Source organism: Oncorhynchus kisutch, linkage group LG27, assembly GCF_002021735.2.
Source record: "Oncorhynchus kisutch isolate 150728-3 linkage group LG27, Okis_V2, whole genome shotgun sequence".
NCBI lineage: Eukaryota > Metazoa > Chordata > Actinopteri > Salmoniformes > Salmonidae > Oncorhynchus > Oncorhynchus kisutch.
The window spans coordinates 17,075,141-17,096,211 of NC_034200.2; the positions used below are offsets into that span (position 1 = coordinate 17,075,141).

Genomic DNA, 21,071 nt, shown 5'->3' on the forward strand with positions numbered 1-21,071 from the left:
TCTGTAACATGCTAACTAGAGGTCGACCGATTAGGATTTTTCAACGCCGAAATCGATACCGATTATTGGGGGACCAAAAAAAGTCAATACCGATTAATTGTTCGATTTTTATATATATATTTGTAATAATGACAATTACAACAAAACTGAATGAACACTTATTTTAACTTAATATAATACATCAATAAAATCTATTTAGTCTCAAATAAATAATGAAACATGTTCAATTTGGTTTAAATAATGCAAAAACAAAGTGTTGGAGAAGAAAGTGCAATATGTGCCATGTAAAAAAGCTAACGTTTGAGTTCCTTGCTCAGAACATATGAAAGCTGGTGGTTCCTTTTCTCATGAGTCTTCAATATTCCCCGGTAAGAAGTTTTAGGTTGTAGTTATTATGGACTATTTCTCTCTATACCATTTGTATTTCATATACCTTTGACTATTGGATGGTCTAATAGGTACTTTAGTATTGCCAGCCTACTCTCGGGAATTGATAGGCTTGAAGTCATAAACAGCGCAATGCTTGACGCACAGCGAAGAGCTGCTGGCAAATGCAGGAAAGTGCTGTTTGAATGAATGCTTACGAGCCTGCTGCTGCCTACCACCGCTCAGTCAGAGTGCTCTATCAAATCATAGACTTAATTATAATATAATAACACAGAAATACGAGCCTTAGGTCATTAATATGTTCAAATCCAGAAACTATCATTTCGAAAACAAAACGTTTATTCTTTCATTGAAATACAGAACCGTTCCGTATTTTATCTAACTGGTGGCATCCCTAACTCTAAATATTGCTGTTACATATCACAACCTTCAATGTTATGTCATAATTATCTGCAATTCTGGCAAATTAATTACGGTCTTTGTTAGGAAGAAATGGTCTTCACACATACATATACCCTGACTCTGCTTGCACAGAATGCAAGAGAAGTGACACAATTTCCCCAGTTAAAAGAAATTAATGTTAGCAGGCAATATTAACTAAATATGCAGGTTTAAAAATATATACTTGTGTATTGATTTTAAGAAAGTCATTGATGTTTATGGTTAGGTACACATTGGTGCAACGACAGTGCTTTTTTCGCGAATGCACTTGTTAAATCACCCGTTTGGTGAAGTAGGCTATGATTCAATGATAAATTAACAGGCACTGCATCGACAAGCTATATAAACTAGCAATATCATCAACCATGTGTAGTTAACTAGTGATTATGTTAAGATTGATTGTTTTTTATAAGATAAGTTTAATGCTAGCTAGCACCTTACCTTGGCTCCTTGCTGCACTCGCATAACAGGTAGTCAGTCTGCCACGCAGTCTCCTCATGGAGTGCAATGTAATCGATCATAATCGGTGTCCAAAAATGCTGACTACCGTTTGTTATGAAAACTTGAAATCGGCCCTAATTAATCGGCCATTCCGATTTAATCGGTCGACCTCTAATGCTAACATCTCTGTTGACGAGACTACGATACGGAAAACACTAAACAAGAATGGTGTTCATGGGAGGACACCACGGAAGAACCCATTTCTGTCAACAACAAAAAAACAAGTTCGCAAAAGAGCACCTGAATGTTTTACAGTGCTACTGGCAAAATATTCTGTGGACAGATTAAATTAAAGTTCATTGGTTTGGAAGGAACACACAAGCCTATGTGTGGAGAGAAAAAGCCAAAGCACACCAACATCAAAACCTCATCCCAACTGTAAAGTATGGTGGACGGAGCATCATGGTTTTGGACTGCTTTGCTGCCTCAGGGCCTGGACAGCTTGCTATCATCAACAGAAAAATGAATTCCAAAGTTTATCAAGGCATTTTGCAGGAGAATTTAAGGCTATCTGTCCGCCAACCGAAACTCAACAGAAGTTGAGCTTCAGGACAACGACCCAAAACACAGAAGTAAATCAACAACAGTCCTGACCTCAACCTGATTGAGATGCTGTGGCATTACCTCAAGAGAGAGGTTCACACCAGACATCCCAAGAATATTGCTGAACTTAAACAGTTTTGTAAAGAGGAATGGTCCAAAATTCCTCCTGACCATTGTGCAGGTCTGATCTGCAACTACAGAAAACGTTTGGTTGAGGTTATTGCTAGCCAAGGAGGGTCAACCAGTTATTAAATCCAAACCTTCAGAAACTTTTTCCACCCTGCACTGTGAATGTTTATACGGTGTGTTCAATAAAGATATGAAAACGTAAAATTGTTTGCGTGTTATTAGTTTAAGCAGACTGTGTTTGTCTATTGTTGTGACTATTGTCAGATCAAATTTTATGACCAATTTATGCAGAAATCCAGGTAATTCCAATGGGTTCACATACTTTTCTTGCCACTGTAGAACAGAACTGATTACCTTCTTTACAGTATTGTACCAACCCAAGCCATTGGCTCAGATAAGAAGTGATTGGCTATTAATTGTGTGAGCAAGGGGGTTACCTGGCAGAGGTGAAGCGGTGCCCGGCATCTGTGCAGAGGCTGAGAGATCAGGCAGGATGTTGGGAAATGGGATACTGAGGGAGCTTCCGCTATGTGGGCTGGAGAATCCGCTAGGGGCTGGGGAGGCTGTGCCCAAGGAGTGCTCCCCATCCGACTCCCTCCTCTTCTCAGGCAGCAGTGGAGGCAAGGCCCCCTGGGCCTGGAGCTGCTGCAGGTGCGGCAGGTGCTGGGTCCGGATGGTGCCCAGCCCATCCATGGAACCCATACAGGACAGGCCCCTCTCCATGCCTCCGTTCCCCAGTAGAGGAGAGGCAGAGGGTGGGCTGTGGACTGCGCCATAGCCCCCCAGGCCTAAGTTGTCTTGCTCGTCGAAGCTGTGCGCAAGGCTGTGGGTGAGGCCATAGTGTGCCATGTGGCTCTGCTGGCTGCCCCGGGGGGAGCTGTGGGCGTTGGGCGCAGGGTGAGTGTGGGGTTGGGGGTGCATGGGAGGGGAGTGGTGGCTGTAGTCCAAGGACATGGAGTGGGGATGGAGGGCTCTGTCCTCTGGCCAGGGCTGACCCATGGAGGGGCTTGAGAGAGGAGGAAGATCATGAAAAACACCTCTCTAATGAAACTGTATGACCATAATATATTTTCAGAACATGTAGCCTATAACCATAATTAGCATCTGCTTAAATGTAAAATGTGCATGTACAGTACCAGTCAAAAGTTTGAACACAACTACTCATATTTTTACTACAGTCGTGGCCAAAAGTTTTGAGAATGACAAGTCTGCTGCCTCAGTTTGTGTGATGGCAATTTGCATATACTCCAGAATGTTATGAAGAGTGATCAGATGAATTGCAATTAATTGCAAAGTCCCTCTTTGCCATGCAAAATTAACTGAATCCCCCAAAAAACTTTCCACTGCATTTCAGCCCTGCCACAAAAGGACCAGCTAACATCATGTCAGTGATTCTCTCCAGGAAAAACATCAGGGACAGACTGATATTCTGCAAAAGGTACAGGGATTGGACTGCTGAGGACTGGGGTAAAGTCATTTCTCTGATGCATCCCCTTTCCGATTGTTTGGGGAATCCAGAAAGAAAGCTTGTCTGGAGAAGACAAGGTGAGCGCTCCCATCAGTCCTGTGTCATGGCAACAGTAAAGTTTCCTGAGACCATTCATGTGTGGGGTTGCTTCTCAGCCAAGAGAGTGGGCTCACTCACAATTATGCCTAAGAACACATCCATGAATAAAGAATGGTACCAACACATCCTTCGAGAGCAACTACTCCCAACCATCCAGGAACAGTTTAGTTTAGAACAACGCCTTTTTCAGCATGATGGAACATCTTGCCATACGGCAAATGTGATAACTAAGTGGCTTGGGTAACAAAACATCGATATTTTGGGTCCATGGCCAGGAAACTCCCCAGACCTTAATCCCATTGAGAACTTGTGGTCAATCCTCAAGAGGCGGTTGGACAAACAAAACCCCACAAATTCTGACAAACTCCAAGCATTGATTACGCAAGAAAGGGCTGCCATCAGTCAGGATGTGGCCCAGAAGTTAATTGACAACACGCCAGGGCAGATTGCAGAGGTCTTGAAAAAGAAGGGTCAACACAAAATATCTAAAGACACTGAAGAAGCAAACTTTGTGGATATTAATATTTGTGTCATTCTCAAAACTTTTGGCCACGACTGTATGTTCTCCATTGTAGAACAATAGTATAATAATAAGACTATGAAATAACACATGTGGAATTATGTTGTAACCAAAAAAGTGTTAAACAATTTGAGATTCTTCAAAGTAGCCACTCTTTGATGAAAGTTTTTCACACTCTTGGCATTCTCTCAACCAGCTTCATGGGGTAGACATGTGGAATGCATTTAAATTAACAGGTGTGCATTATTAATAGGTTAATTTGTGGAAGTTAATTTGTTCATTCTTAATGTGTTTGAGCCAATCAGATGTGCTGTGAAAAGGTAGGGGTGGTATACAGAAGATAGCCCTATTTGGTGAAATACGAAGTCCATATTATGGCAAGAACAGCTCAAATAAGCAAAGAGTAATGACAGGCCATGAAGACATGAAGTCAGTCAATCAGGAACATTTCAAGAACTTTGAAAGTTTCTTTAAGTGCAGTCGCAAACTGCACTTAAAGAGGACTGCCACAGGAAAGGAATGAGGACTGCCACAGGAAACGAAGACCCAGAGTTACCTCTGCTACAGAGGATAAGTTCATTAGAGTTACCAGCCTCAGAAATTGCTGCCCAAATAAATGCTTCAGAGTCCAAGTAACAGACACATCTCAACATCAACTGTTCAGACGAGACTGTGTGAATCAGGATTTCATGGTCCAATTGCTGCAAAGAAACCACTACTAAAGGACATCAATAAGAAGAAGATACTTGCTTGGGCCAAGAAACACGAGCAATGAACATTAGACCAGTGGAAATCTGTCTTTGGTCTGATGAGTCCAAATTTTACATTTTTTGTTCCAACCACCGTGTCTTTGTGAGACCCAGAGTTGGCGAACGGATGACTATCACAATCACAATCACCCGACCTCAACCCAATTGAGATGGTTTGAAATGAGGTGGACCGCAGCGTGAAGGAAAGCATCCAACAAATGCTCAGCATATGTGGGAACTTCTTCAAGACTGTTGGAAAAGCATTCCTCATGAAGCTGGTTGAGAGAATGCCAAGAGCCTGCAAAGCTGTCATCAATGCAAAGAGTGGCTACTTTGAAGAATCTAAAACATAAAATATATTTTGATTTTATTCATACTTTTTTGTTTACTACATGATTCCATATGTGTTATTTCATAGTTTTGATGTCTTAACTATTATTATACAATGTGAAAAATAGTACAAATAAATTAAAACCCTTGAATGAGTAGGTGTGTCCAAACTTTTGACTGGTATTGTACATTTTGAATAAACATGAGCTGGGCTTCTAATAAATTGTGCGAAAGCGTTGTATTTGATTGGCTGTACCTGTCTGTCCGTTGTGGCATCCCACTAATGAACGCCGAGCGAGAGGAGCTGAAGGACCTATGGCAGCTGGGGGAAGAGTCTGGAAGGCCCTCTTCTGCGGACTGGGGAACATGACCAATCATCTCTAAGTATCCTCTGGGCTCTGTGGGGGTGTGAGAGGGCATATATATTACAAATTACACATATAGGTAATTACATTCAAGGAGTAGGGATAGAATGCACTAAACCTAAGTCTGTTGACAGACACTCCAAAATAAATCGAATTTCATCCAGTTTCTCCAAAACATCTGGATAATACATGAACAGAAACGGAGCAGAAATGTCTCATCTGTTAACCACTTTAAGAATTTCAGTCACATAAATGTGCTGTCCCCCCAGGTGAGACATATTTAGAGTACATCCAATAGTAAAGAGAGCAGTCAGCAGTGGAGTTAAATGATTCTCCAGTCAGTCTGCTGCTGGCTCAACAGTACAGCAGCCATCCATCGCTCTGTTCAGTACAGAGCCGATTACTCTGCCTAGCAGAGCCCCCCCAACATAATTGAATACATTTTTTATCACTGACATGGAGGCCCTGACAGGTGCCTGCCCCCAAAACCTGAAACCACATGTTTCCAGTCCACGTATTCCACACAGTTTAGTGACTGACGGATGTTTCCATGGGTTACCAGTTATCTCTATGGGAATGTGGAGGGCAAGGCAGACAAAGAGACGAGAGAGAGGGGGACTGGTATCTTTTTGTCCCTCGCCCCTTCTATTGACACTAGCACTTTCATCAAGGAAATGTAAAAAAAATGGTGGGCCACCCGATTTCTCGACCCGCTGTAACCATGGCACGGCTGAATGCGGTGATTCGATATGCAGTGCGTGCTTGGATGAAGTGGGCACAGTGGGGGAACAGATCAGTCTGGGGATGCTGTCACTCTCACAACCCCTCTGACACAGATCACTATGTCACTATGACAACAGTCACTGTGTGTGTGTGAGTATAACCCCAGACATCATCACTGCCATTCCTCACCAATGACCCACAGTCACGACAGGGCGGCACAACTCTGTCAACTACTCAACTGAATTTGGAACAAAAACCCTCTTTGTGACTGTTTTCAGAGGAAGGGAACCACAGGTCATTATGGCATGTCTGATTATGTCTCTACACCCTAAACTATTGTTTAATAAACGGGCAAAAGCGAATTAATGCTCCTGAGGCAATTGTAAGTTATATTCTCCGATAATGAATCAGTATATACAAGTCATTTAAAAGTCCAATAATGGATCCAGCAACTGCAGATGGTGCCTTTAAGATATATGCCAGTACATGATAAATCTCTACATCAGCAAACAGTTCACTTTCATTGCAGCTACATAAAAACAGCATGATCACTTTTCTCATTGTATATATCATTCCTTCTCACAACTATCTATGCGCTCTCCTCCTCTCACCTTTTCCCTTCTCTTGTGGACTTCAGTACACAAAACATCAGCCATTGATGTCAAATTGTGATTGAGAGACTGATGATGTGTGTGCAGCCTGCTTTCCATTCTAAGAGGATGGTCTCTCAAAAACAACAATTCTGGTTGGTTTTTCTTAGGATTTTCTCCTACCATATCAATTGAGTTGTAGTCTCATACATTTTTTAAAACATTTCCACAAACTTCAATGTGTTTTCTATCCAATGGTACCAATTATATGCATATCCTGGCTTCTGGGCCTGAGTAACAGGCAGTTGACTTCGGGCACGTCAGTCAGGCAGAAATTGCGAAAAAAGGACCCCAGCCTGAAAATCGCTCAACACAGAATAGCCACATGTGCACACTTTCTTGGAAATCGTTTGGAGAAAATGTATTTTCTATTTTATTCAGCCTCGTTCAATTGTATTCTTCAAACTATGAGATAATAAAAATAACGCCATGGAATTCTAAGCAAATCTTATTTGTTAAATTAATATGGCTTAGCTATTTCAAGGCCTAACATAAGGACAAATCAGAGTATGCTATTCTGTTCATCTGAAATAGACTACATTTTCTTCATATCATGTTTCTGTAGACCTTTTGTGATGGGGTAGGCTCTATTAAATTGATTTATTAGAATTTTAAAAATGTAGATGTTCCAAAGGACTGCATCAGTGGCTTGCATCAGTGGCTTGCATCAGTGGCTTGCATCAGTGGCTTGCCTTATGTATTATGTACCTTATGTACCTTATGTACCTTATGTATTATTATTTTCTCCCCAATTTCGTGATATCCAATTGGTAGTTACAGTCTTGTCCCATCGCTGCAACTCCTTACAGACTCAGGAGAGGTGAAGGTCAAGAGCCATGCGTCCTCCGAAACAAGACTCTGCCAAGCCTCACTGCTTCTTGACACACTGCTCGCTTAACCCGGAAGCCAGCCGCATCAATGTGTCGGAGGAAACACCGTCCAACTGGCGACCGTGTCAGTGTGCATGCACCCGGCCTGCCACAGGAGTCGCTAGAGCGCGATGGGAAAAGGAGATCCTGTCCGTCAAAACCCTCCCCTAACCCGGACGACCAATTGTGCGCCGCCTCATGGGTCTTCTGGTCGGGGCCAGCTGCGACACAGCCCGGGATCGAACCTGGATCTGTAGTGCGCACATGGCAGTAGGCTAAAAGCGCAAATGTTCCAAAACGCAATCAACTAGCTGGAAAACACTGTTCTCAAAAGGGACCGCAAATGTGATTATGCATGTAATACTTTATTTTAAAGTTGCATTGTTATGGTGAAAATCATCTCCCCCAAAGTTGAAACTCAAGCGTCGCCTATGTATGACTCTTGGGCTCCACACCCGTTGTAAAGCGGATTAATGTGCTTAATTCACTGAGGAGGATGGTCCTCCCCTTTCTCCTCTGAGGAGCCCACTGATACAGATGAAGGATCTTAATTTGAGCACCCTTATGCAGGAAAACTTTGCTGCAATGCAGGACATTTTAAACATGTATTATACTTTAGGTTTAAAAAGGCTTCTGAAGTTTGTAATTTCCACTTTGAAATTTCAGACTTGAAATGTATCAACCCCTACAAACATGTCTATTCATTATAATCAACATAGTAATTCACAATTCCTGTTGCTGCAGAATTATTTTCCTGCTGAAGCAGACTGGCTCACTTTAAGAGCCTAAGACCACAACAAAACTTCTACGGACAAACAAAAAATTTAACTGTTTCAGGCACTGAAGGCTTTGACACAACGTGCTATAAAAGACTAACTTTTCAGGACTGAAACCACACAGACGTTCTCCAAACCAACCATGGGAGGAGGGAGTCTGGTATGGAACCCCCAGGGAAGGGAGGCAGTCCATGGCTTTGTTTAGTGCACTGCCTCCAACCAAACACAATGTTCTCAGACATTAGTTATGGAATGTGACCAGCACTGGGTCCCTCTCTGTCTCCTAGAGCTCCTTCTCTCACTCTCCATCACCCACTCTCTGTTGTTAATTAAGTGAGAGATTAAGTAAAGCGGGAGAGGGGGATGAGATGGAGAATGAGTGGAATAGACTCCATCACTTCCAATGTGTACACTTCCCTACATAGAACACTTACTAGCAATTGTTTCACTGCCCCATGGTCTGGCTCCTTCAATCAAATGGCTTTGTCAAAGGTCAAGTGCCACATTATCTATTCACCTCACAATGGCCTGACATTTCAATACATCTATTCACTTTATTTAGAGACTAGTGGTATTTCTACAAATAATTCTATACTCTAAAAATAGAAGTATTTTTTGAGTAACAGCTGTAATCCATCGTGTTAAAGAATATATTTAAACATTTATCTCACTTCATCTGAATGAATGAGAATGTCAGTGTGCTGTGATACACACAGCTTAGAGCCTACATTCTCCAGAGGTACAGTACACATTGCTACAATGACATACCATGCTCCGTCCTGTAAGCTCCATATGATTGCATGCTGGGAGATGGAGTTTGCCTCAGGTGAGTGAATTCCGCCATGTTTTTCACTATGGAAGCATAGAAGACGAGATGAGGTTTAAAATCCAGTAATTCAGCAACGATCACGAGAGCCATCATATGAACACACACACAAACCCCTGGAAAAATACACAAGACAATAACGGATGCTCTTACCATAAGGTGTAGGGGGAGAGATGGGGAAGGCAGGAGTAGGAGTCATGTCACTAGCAGCCTCCACTCCGCTGTCCATCTTTGGACCCTGAGCTCTGTAGTCCACACTGTCACTCCTGAACAGCATGCCATGCTGTAATACAAAACACACAGACGGAAATACACACACACACACATACACACACACACACACAGGAAAAACATGTGTGTAAACATCACCTCATTGTACCCAGCAAAAACAGTACACAGCAAAACCCGGCACGAACACACAAAGTAGGGCACACCACGACAAGCAAGATAATGACACGGTATTGACAGACATTGGGAGTCAGTGAGACACAGTTTCAGTATGTTCCTGTACCTGGGAGTGAGGTACGCAGGGTGAGTAGGTCCGTGTGCTCTTGTACTCCTCCTGCACGCCCCAGCGTGAGCCACCGAATCCTGGGTGATCTGTGACATCACGGTCCTGCCGACTCTGCATGGAGTCCACTCTGACGTCACCAACGGACAATGGGGCAGCTGAACAAACACAAACACGGAGACGGAGAGGAGGGTGAGAACTGGCCATTAACGTTGAACATACCAGAAAGCCCTACCACCACAAACCTATAGGAAATACACGCTTCTGAAGAATGTCAACCCGTTAAGCCATGTTAGTGAAATGCAATGTGTGAAGCAATAGCATACCAAAGACTTCTGGCTCTAACTTCTTCACTACAATCTCTACTAGGAGTCATTATACCACTCCAATAACTTCAGTACTAGTGTCTGTGTCGTTGTGAGTGGACAGGTGAGGAATGCAGCGGGGGCTGAGAGGAATGTGAGGTGGGGGTCAGGATTGTGAATGACTGGCGTGGGGTGACCCTCCACTTGGCACGGGGTGCTAATTTAAGGCCTCCCGGTGTGTGTGTGTGTGGCGTGTGTTATTTTGGACTTCATTTGTTGTATTTTTCTCTGTCAGAATCTTTTCTTTTGAGTGTGTGTCCGTTTTCTTTCGAAACCTGTATGTTTCAGTCTGGCTAGGCACACTTGTTTGTACATTAACATTTACATTTGAGCCATTTACAGAGGTAGGATCTTAATTGGATCACTCTTTTGTTGCTTTTCCTGCAAATTAGTAAATGCAAACTTGTAGTGGATTTGAGTTTGAAAAAGGCTTCTAAAGTTTGTCATTTGAAATGTCCGACTTGATTTCCCAAACTAAAAAGGTTATCAACCCCTACAATTTTTTTTTATTGATTATTATGCACATAATAATTCACGTTTCCTGTTGCAACTTAAAATGTGTGCATTCATCTTTAAGATGTATATAAATATCACAGTCGTAGTAAATACACTTTCCCTCAGTAATGAAGTTATCAGCAAAGTCAGTGCTAGTAGGAAAAGACAAGAGCAGGCTGTTTTTTTCTGGGGGCGTGGGATTTATTTTATCTACTCTTTGGAGAAGTAGAGTTTCAGACCTTTTTGGGAGATGGACAGGGACTCCACTGTCTTGACGTTAGGGGGAAGCTTGTTCTACCATTGGGGTGCCCGGACAGAGAAGAGCTTTGATTACGCTGAGCGGAAGATGACCCATGTAGGGGTGGGAGGGCCAAGAGACCGTAGGTGACATAACAGAGTGCTCTGATTGGGGGTTTGAGCATAGCCTGAAGGTAAGGAGGGGCAGTTCTCATTGCAGATCCATTAGGCAAGTACCATGGTCTTGAAGTGGATGCGAGCTTCGACTAAAAGTTTCTCTGTTGTGGGTTGGAGGCATCATGGGGAGTTGAGCTCTTTGAAGAGGGTCTGAATGAATGGCCATCTCATTACCATGTGATAGCCAAACACTGCAACGACTCACTATCACCTCTCGAACTGCTGATCTCAGGGGGGATCTCGTCATTGTCCTTTAGCTTGTAAACACAGTCATTTTTGGGATGTTGCTATCTTTTTCTGTTTTTGGGAGACCTCACTTTGTAGAGATATCAGATATTCCTAAAATGATATCATGATTTGGGTTAAGATTATGTTAGTCACTCAGCAAACATAAGCACGACAGTACGACAGTACTTCGCCTATTTTCACGAAGGAAAGGAGACACTACACAACCCGGATATTCACTTCTAAGTTGGGCTTGACATGTACACAACAGTGTCAAAGGCTGAGCGAGTTTGCTTGTAATGTTCAGGATGTTTCATGTGAAGTGTTCACTGTTCATGAGTGTGGCAGTGTTTGTGCATGTCTTCTATACAGCTGCTCTACACATGGGATCTATGGCTACAGCTGTTCTGTCTGTCTCTCTGTCTCTCTGTCTGCCATATTGTCAAACCACTGGAACTTATCCAGAATGCTGCAGCCCGCATAATGTTCAACCTTCCCTATTTTCCCATGTTATCCCACTCCTCTGTAAGCTTCCAGTCAAAGCTCGCATTCCACTTCAAGACCATGGTCCTTGCCTACAGAGAAGCAAGAGGAACTGACACTCTTTACCTTCAGACTATGCTGACTGTCTCTGCACTGCTGTACTGTTGCTACTTGGCTCCCTGCCAAACCTTTTAGCTTTTTACGCTTAATAATTATTTCATCAAACTCTGTTTTTAACAAGTTCTATGAAGTCTTAGTTTTTTCCTCACAACACTTTTTTTGATTAAACTTTTTCACCATGGAGGCTTTATCTGGACATAGATCTGCAGGACCTCCTCCGGACGAAAACAAGCTACTGTTGTCCCGCCTGCTCCCGCTCCCCGTCCCTGGTGCTCGAGTGCGCCAGGCTACCCTTCTTTACACGCACCTGTTACCATCATTACGCCAGCAGCGCTCATTGGACTCACCTGGACTCCTTCACGTTGTTGATTACCCCCTGTATCTGTCTGTTCCTCGGTGGTGTTCTCTGTGTGCGCATTAATTGTTGTTATATGTTCCTGTCCAGACGCTGTTCCTGTTCCGTTTCATGTCCGTCAGCTATTAAACCTTCACTCCATGTACCTGCTTCTCCTGCGTCGCTCCATAGAGAATGTGGACACCATTACAAGAAGCATCATGGAGTTTTTTAGGGTTTTGTTTTGTTGGAGACAGACCCGGGGGCCGCCTCCGATGAAACCGGGGGTGCCTAAGCTGACTCGTCGGGCTGTCACGCCCAAGCTGGCTCAAGAGGTTCCCTTGCCTCGGTTGGCTCGGCAGGTTCCTATATCACGTCATGCTTCAGCCGGCCCATCGGAGAAGTCCGATGGGCCGGACTTCCCCCTCCCTGGTGCTCGAAGGCGCTAGGCTACCCTTCTTTATAAGCACCCGTCACCATCATTACGCATGGGCAGTGCTCATTGGACTCACCTGGACTCCTTCACCTTGTTGATTACCCCCCCCCCCCCCCCCGTATATCTGTCTGTTCCTCGGTGGTGTTCTCTGTGTCCGCATTAGTTGTTGTTAAGTGTTCCTGTCCAGACGCTGTTCCTGTTCCGTTTCATGTCTGCAAGCTATTAAACCTTCACTCCCTGTACCTGCTTCTCATCTCCTGCGTCGCTCCTTACAACTGAAACATTATGCCTTCTCATTGCAGTCACTGTACTCTTAATATAAAGGCGAACTATCACCTTATGGTGAGGACAGCCGAGTTGCAAGCTTGGCTTCAGGACGCAATCGTTAGGCAAGGACCATTTAAGTGTAGGAAAGGATGATACAGTGTCTGTGCCACCAGTAAATACAGGTAGTAGTCCCAGGCAATTGTCTTATGGCTACTGGAAATAAATGCTTTTAGCATGCTCAACTGGTGTCGCTCATTCAGCCGCTATAAACTTTCAAGGGGTTTTCCACACAAAGCAACAAATCAGAGCCTGAGCCTTCTCAGGTCTCTCCTCCACCTGTCACTGGATCTGAGCCGCCGAAGCCTCCCGCCATTACATCGGACAAATTGAAAACCCTAGTCGTTGGCGACTCCATTGTCCGCAATATTAGAATCATCCAACGATCATACATCGTCTACCAGAGGGCAGGGCTACCCACATAAAGGCTCATCTGAAGATGGTGCTGGCTGAGGCTAAAACTGGTGAGTGTAAATGGTATAGGGATATTGTTATCCACGTTGGCACCAACGATGTTAGGATGAAACAGTCAGACGTCACCAAGCGCAACATAACTTCAGCGTGCAATTTAGCTAGGAAGATATGTTGGCATCGAGTAAAAGATAGGATTTGTAGATAACTGTCCCTCTTTCTGGGACTCCCCCACAAACAGGACCAAGCATGGCCTGCTGAGGAGTGATGGACTCTCATCTTACCTATCAAGATAGGCAGGGCTCTAACTCCTCTATCTCCACAATGGGATAGCCAGCCTGACAGCTTAGTGGAGTCTACCAATACCACAGTCAGTGTAGTCAGCTCAGCTTTCCCCATTTCTAACAATGTGTATGTGACCAATACAATTTGATTTGATTTGAGACCATGTCTGTGCCTCGATCTAGGCCGGGCTAAATTAAACATTGCAGGGTTCGCCTGAGCAATCTCACTGGAATAAAGACATCCTCCATTCCTGTCGTTATTGAAAGAGATTGTGATTATATCTCACACCTCAAAATAGGACTACTTAATGTTAATGCTAGTTCCCTCACTTCCAAGGCAGTCGTAGTCAATGAACTAAGCACTGGTCATAACCTTGATGTGATTGGCCTGCCTGAAACATGGCTCAAGCCTTATGAATCTACTGTTTTAAATAAGGCCTTTCCCCGCACATCCCGCAAAGGTGCTGGTAACATTTACGACAGCAAATTTCAATATTTATATGTACAGCTGAAGTCGGAGGTTTACATACACCTTAGCCAATTACATTTAAACTCCGTTTCACAATTCCTGACATTTAATCCTAGTAGAAATTCCCTGTGTTAGGTCAATTAGGATCACCACTTTATTTTAAGAATGTGAAATGTCAGAATAATAGAAGAGAGAAATATTTATTTCAGCTTTTATTTCCTTCATCACATTTCCAGTGGGTCAGAAGTTTACGCACACTCAATTAGTGTTTGATAGCATTGCCTTTAAATTGTTTACTTTGGGTCAAACGTTTCGAGCAGCCTTCCACAAGCTTCCCACAATAAGTTGGGTGAATTTTGGCCCATTCCTCCTGACAGAGCTGATTACAGTGTCCCCCTATCACCCCTGTCTCAGCCTCTAGTAGCTAAGCTTCAATAGTTGGGGTGCTAGGGTCAGTCTGACCTATCTGGTGAAATTCTACTGTCTTATCTGATGTCCTGTGTGAACTTAAGTATGCTTCCTCTAATTCTCCCATCTCTCTCTCTCTCTCTCTCTCCTGCTGTCTCGACCTCTGAATGCTCGGCAATGAAAAGCCAACTGACATTTACTGCTGAGGTCCTGCCTTTCTAGGGAGTTTTTCCTAGCCACATCTGCATTGCTTGCTATTTGGGGTTTTAGGCTAGGTTTCTGTATAAGCTCTTTGTGACATCTGCTGATGTAAAAAGGGTCTTATAAATACATTTGATTTGATGCTCAACCCCTACACCCCAAACCGAGCATTCTGTTCTGCCACCTCTGGTCTCTTGGCCCTCCCACCCTTAAGTGGTGGGAGAGTTCTTCTCTGACCTGTCACCCCAATGCTGGAACCAGGATAGCAGAGACCCTTTCTATCTTCCCAAAAAATCTGAAACCCTACCTCTTCAAACTTAAACTCACACTTGACCCCTTCCCCCTTACTAGCTTAGACTATGCTATTTTATTGAGGAAAAATGAACTTACTATGACTGTAATATGTGGTTGTCCCACCGAGATATCTTAAGATGAATGCACTAACTGTGAGTCGCTAAAAACTTTACACACCTGGATTTTGCAATATTTGCACGTTGTTATAAAAACAAATCCTCAAGATTTGTCACGTTGGTTGTTGATCATTGTTAGACAGCCATTTTCAAGTCTTGCCATTGATTTTCAAGCAGATTTAAGTCAACACTGCAATTAGGCCACTCAGGAACATTCAATGTCATCTTGGTATGCAACTCCAGTGTATATTTGGCCTTGTGCTTTAGGTTATTGTCCTGCTGAAAAGTGAATTTGTCTCCCAGTGTCTGTTGGAAAGCAGACTGATCCAAGTTTTCCTGTAGGATTTTGCCTGTGCTTATCTCTATTCTGTGTATTTTATTTATTTTTATCCTGGGGCGGCAGGGTAGCCTAGTGGTTAGAGCGTTGGACTAGTAACCGGAAGGTTGCAAGTTCAAACCCCCGAGCTGACGAGGTACAAATATGTCAATCTGCCCCAGAACAGGCAGTTGAAAATAAAAATGTGTTCTTAACTGACTTGCCTAGTAAAATAAACTCAGATGACATCCATAACATTATTTAGCCACCATCATGCTTGAAAATATGGAGAGTCTAGTAATGTGTTGTGTAGGATTTGCCACCAACATACCACTTTGTATTCAGGACATAAAGTGTATTTCTTTGCAGTTTTACTTTAGTGCCTTATTGCAGAAAGGATGCATCATTTGGAATATTTTTGTTCTGTACATGCTTTATTCATGTAGGTAAGTATTGTGTAGTAACTACAATGTTGTTGATCCATCCTCAGTTTTCTCCTATCACAGGAATTAAACTCTGTAACTGTTTTAAAGTCACCATTGGCTTTAGGGTGAAATCCTTGAGGGGTTTCCTTCCTCTCCAGCAACTGAGTTGGGAAGGACACCTGTATCTTTGTAGTGACTGGGTGTATTGCCATAACAAAGGGGTTCTGAAATGACTCAAGAGATTTCAGCTTTTGATTTGTAATGGTCTTAAAACATGATTCCCCTTTGACATGTTGGGGTATTGTGTGTAGGACCGTGACACAAAATCTGCATTTAATCCATTTTAAGTTCTGTCTGTAACACAATAAAATATGGAAAGGTCAAAGGCTTTGAATACTTTCTGAAGGCACTGTATATGGCCATTTATCATAGATTGCATTGTTGTAAATAAACTAAACACAGAGTGTTCCTGTACTATACTGTGCTGTGTGTCTAGGCTTTCTAGAGTATGTAGCCAATATGCACAGACAGGTACAAGTATCTGGAATCAGATGGAAAATGCAATGCCTCAAGGCACACTTGTTCCTTGCTTGGAAATTCCTTGGTCCTCCTCCCGGCACTGTGCTCACCTCTTTCTGTTCCCACTGGCTGCTCCAGGTAAATATCTTAAAGTGATTCACACTCTACTGACGGCCAGACCACACTCGCACACTCCAGTTAGAAACAAAATGGTGGACCACAGTTCCAGAGTCAATGAATGGACTGACGTCCTTGAGTCAACAACGTTCACAAGTTTAACAACTTAAGATACAGCTACGTTTGGTGAAATGAAAAAGGCAGAACATTTGTGGTTTTAGTAAGAGTGTAAGATTGCATATGCACATTTGAATAGCTAGCTGTAAGATACGTATTGCTGATAGCGGGAAACAAACGAAAGTGAGATAGTGAAATTAGCTGATTTCAGATTACAGACCAAAACACTGTGAAGGTCCAACGCTGGTGGGAGACCTAGCCAACTTTTCAGTCATTGATAAGTACTTAACATTCCTATGATTCTTTGGCACATTGTTTCAGTCTGTGTCCAATGGCATAATATCAGTCAGGCCAATATCCAGAGGAAATACAATATTTGGCAGCTGATCTGTACATAAGGGTTATTAGAGGGAAACTATTGTAATATTTAAAACATACAAGTAAGTTAGAATATTCCTCCACTTTTTGGGGGTTTTCTATTCTTTTAGATGGACAACATGCAAGGGGACCTGCTGACATGGACTCCAACAGCTGTAATATTCCCTTTAAGATACTGTCTTCTGAAAGCAAGACACATCAAGCTGGTGTCTCTACTGATAAAAGTGGCTTCAGTGAGCACCTGAGCTGAGAGCTGTGAGCCTAGATCTACAGAGCTGATGACAGTCATCTCTCTTGATCTCGCTCTCCGAGTGAGACAGTTGTACACAGACAAGCCTCGACAACGGCCTATTCCTCAGAAACACGCAGAAAACATCTGAAAAGCTGGCAGGAAGCCTGCTATTTACATTGGCTAACAGCTCTCAAGGTAGGAGAGAGCAACGGTGTGTTTGGGAAAAGTTAACACTGTGTTGTAAGAGAAGTGAGGATTTGAAAAGAAACATCACCAACTCTTCAATCGTCTCATTGATTTCTTAACACCACCATTTTTTTCATGATGCTCTGCTGTGTGCAGATGTTGGATCACATTTCCACCACCACCACTAACATTACTACCACCAGTACTATTGTAAAACATCACCATTATTACAACCACCACCACTCATATCACCACCGCCACCAATCACCACACCCAGAACTTGCTGTCTTACCTGACGGCTGTGTGCTTTGCAGTGCGGCTGTACTGTTCTCTGTGACTCTGGGACTGACTCCGTTGGGGCACCCGGTGGAGGTGGCGTTTGTGGTGGCTGAGCCATTCACATGCTCCCCGCCGTTCCTCTTGACCGAGCTGGAGCGTGTGGGAACAGGCACGAACGTGGGGTCCAGGTCCATGATCAACTGGTTGAGCTGGTCGATGGAGTTATCAATGTCCACAGTCAAAGAGTTGAACTCTTCGTCTCGGCTGTTGTTGTTATCGTTGACGACTGCAGGAGGCTGCTCGTTGTGTGTCTGTGGTGCCACCACCGTTCTCAAGGCAGCAGTGTTCATACTCAGCACGGGTCCTTGTTGTGACACTGTATGGGTTGGAGGTTTGGGTGGGCTTCCTCCTTGTGGTTTGTTGTCCCCTAGGTACCTCTCCCTCTCCTCACCCTCCTCGGCCTGCAGGTAGGCGTACTGATGGGCTGCTACCATCTGCTGTTGGCGCACCCAGGTGTGTGTGGAGTAGCTGCCCTGCCGGTAGACCTGCTGCTTGGGCATCGGCATGGCGGTGGCGGGGGTGGAGACCGAGGCACTCCTCTGGCCAAAGCAGCTCCTCCGGGCCTCTGCGTAGGCTCTCTCGTACTCCTCCATTGTGGCCGGGGCTGGGTGGTGGTGCTGGGGTTGGTGGTGGTGGAGCTGGTGCTCCTCTCCCCCAGGGCTACCGAAGCCATCTGAAAGCAAGGAGTTCTGGCTGCTCTTGTGGCAGGAGGACGACAGGGTCCCGAGGCTGTCCACGCTGCGCAGGTCATGACCCGACAGGAGGACCTCATCATCCAGGATGTCCGTCTCCCTCTCCCTGGGGGGCCGCAGGTCCCCGTTGCCATGCACCTGGACTGGGGCCCGTTTCTGTATGGTCATCACTCCTGGCCCCCCTCCTCCGCACTCAGACATCTCCCCCAGGCCGAACCCGCTCAGCAGGCGCTTCAGCTGGGCCTTCTCCTGACGGCTGGGGCCTTGCTGGGGCCTGGAGCTGGTGGTTGTGGTGATGGGGGCTGGGGGTTTGTCAGTCCACAGAGAGGTGCTAGACAGGCCTGAGTCGCTGCTGGCTGACAGGGCGTGGTCGCTGTGGTCGGGACTGCTGGTGGTAGAAGTGGCTTGGTGGGCTCCACGGGCCAGGGTCACGGTGGTGGATCCTTCCCCGTTAGGGCTCCTTTTGGATGGGGAGGCTTTGTCCTGGGCCAGTCCCTGAGAGCGGGGCACTGGAACAACAAGAGATGCAGCGGCTTCAAGCAGTCAGCTGGTACGGAGACACACACAGACATCACCACTCACAAACACATGGACACACATATGTACAGGTAGATGACCACAAAGATGCTCACATGACCACAAAAGACAATCATTTTTTCACATAGACAAATAAGTTCACTGAACAACAAGTACAGGTGTCTGATAAAAACAAACAGGGTTACACAAACGTACAAAGACACAAATGAACACACACATCAACTGAGAGGTATGAAAATAAGTGAGACATTCTTCTCTCATGACACATTTACAGAGCTGGTGGACAATGAGTAGACTACAGGTTGTAAGAATAGCAAAGCATGGGAACGATCAGCACTTCTCACTGCACATAACAAGAGTGTTCTCCCAGACAACTGTGCACCACTGAATAGATTCCCGTCAATCTCAAACCAAAACGACACAAACGGCAAAACTAATCATGGAGTCTAACCATTCTAATGAAATAAAAGCATAAAACTAGCACTTTAACTCTTATCAAGCACTATAACTCTCGTTCGCACCTTGTGCTGCATGTTAGACAAAGGTGTTCCTCGTGTTCAGGTTATATAAGCAACTGGTAATGAAAGCCAAGCACCCATCCGACTGTCTGCCTGTGAGCTGATATCCGGCAGTCAAGGTACTGTTGAGTCCGTGGCCAGTCAGCCACTATGTTTGACCTCTGCATTCCTCACCGTGGCGTGATTTACCTACCGTTCCCCGCCGCCCTCTGACCCTGCAACATACTGTATGTTCGACCCTCAGCAGAAAAAGTGAACTACAGTCAGAGGTCAAATGGAAAGCAGCACATTAAAATCCACCTGCGCCCTCTCTCAGGACTCGGATAAATGACTCTGGGAAAAACAAAAGACTTTGAGTTAGCTAACAGGACAAGGAGCCTGGTCAGTGCTTACCGAATGGAGTTCAATGTACATATTTCAAGTGCAACCAAAAGCTGTGGTAAAGTCGAGGTTAAAAGCACCATTCCATAATCAGTGTCACTCGCCTGTAGTTCAACAAAGGACATGCCTTTGTCTCAATCTAGAGGTGTGAATTACTTCCCTTTCCTGAAGCAAACAGGGCTGTAAGTAGGATCCGAATACTAGACACGCATGATAAATTATACCTTCCCCCTCAACACACACACACACACACACACACACACACGGTTCTCTGGAACTCACATCTGGCTCTCTACAGCATGTCTCAGGCCTCCTCACCAGGCTACAGTCCAGGTCCAAACTCTGAGGAGTAGTCCAACAGATCCCTCTACAACAATCCAACTGGCAAGGTGGTAACACTTCTGAAGACATATGTCATCCCTCCACTCTCTCCCTCGGTATGTCACCCTCCCACTTCTCTCTCCCCCTCCCCCCTCCTACTCTTCTTTCACGGTCCCCTTTCTCCTCAAAGAAAGTAATGCAGCCACAGCTCTAACCTTCTCATTCAAGAAAGCAATGCAGCCACAGCTCTAACCTTCTTTAAGAAAGCAATGCAGCCACAGCTCTAACCTTCTCATTCAAGAAAGCAATGCAGCCACAGCTCTAACCTTCTTTAAGAAAGCAATGCAGCCACAGCTCTAACCTTCTCATTCAAGAAAGCAATGCAGCCACAGCTCTAACCTTCTCATTCAAGAACGCAATGCAGCCACAGCTCTAACCTTCTCATTCAAGAAAGCAATGCAGCCACAGCTCTAACCTTCTTCAAGAAAGCAATGCAGCCACAGCTCTAACCTTCTCATTCAAGAAAGTAATGCAGCCACAGCTCTAACCTTCTCATTCAAGAAAGCAATGCAGCCACAGCTCTAACCTTCTCATTCAAGAAAGCAATGCAGCCACAGCTCTAACCTTCTCATTCAAGAAAGCAATGCAGCCACAGCTCTAACCTTCTCATTCAAGAAAGCAATGCAGCCACAGCTCTAACCTTTCGTTCAAGAAAGTAATGCAGCCA

General features: G+C 44.4%; 1 protein-coding gene across 1 annotated transcript in view; it reads right to left on the reverse strand.

The window, feature by feature from the left end:
- LOC109872061 (tensin-3) overlaps positions 1 to 21,071 on the reverse strand; it is a 78,851-nt gene that overhangs the window by 13,208 nt on the left and 44,572 nt on the right. The window contains exons 13-18 of the mRNA XM_020463155.2: positions 17,849 to 19,096; positions 9,888 to 10,045; positions 9,530 to 9,659; positions 9,319 to 9,402; positions 5,424 to 5,565; positions 2,439 to 3,007 (exon numbers count right to left, since the gene is read on the reverse strand). Of these exons, the coding sequence (XP_020318744.1) occupies positions 2,439 to 3,007; positions 5,424 to 5,565; positions 9,319 to 9,402; positions 9,530 to 9,659; positions 9,888 to 10,045; positions 17,849 to 19,096 (2,331 nt within the window). The remainder of the gene's footprint in view (positions 1 to 2,438; positions 3,008 to 5,423; positions 5,566 to 9,318; positions 9,403 to 9,529; positions 9,660 to 9,887; positions 10,046 to 17,848; positions 19,097 to 21,071) is intronic.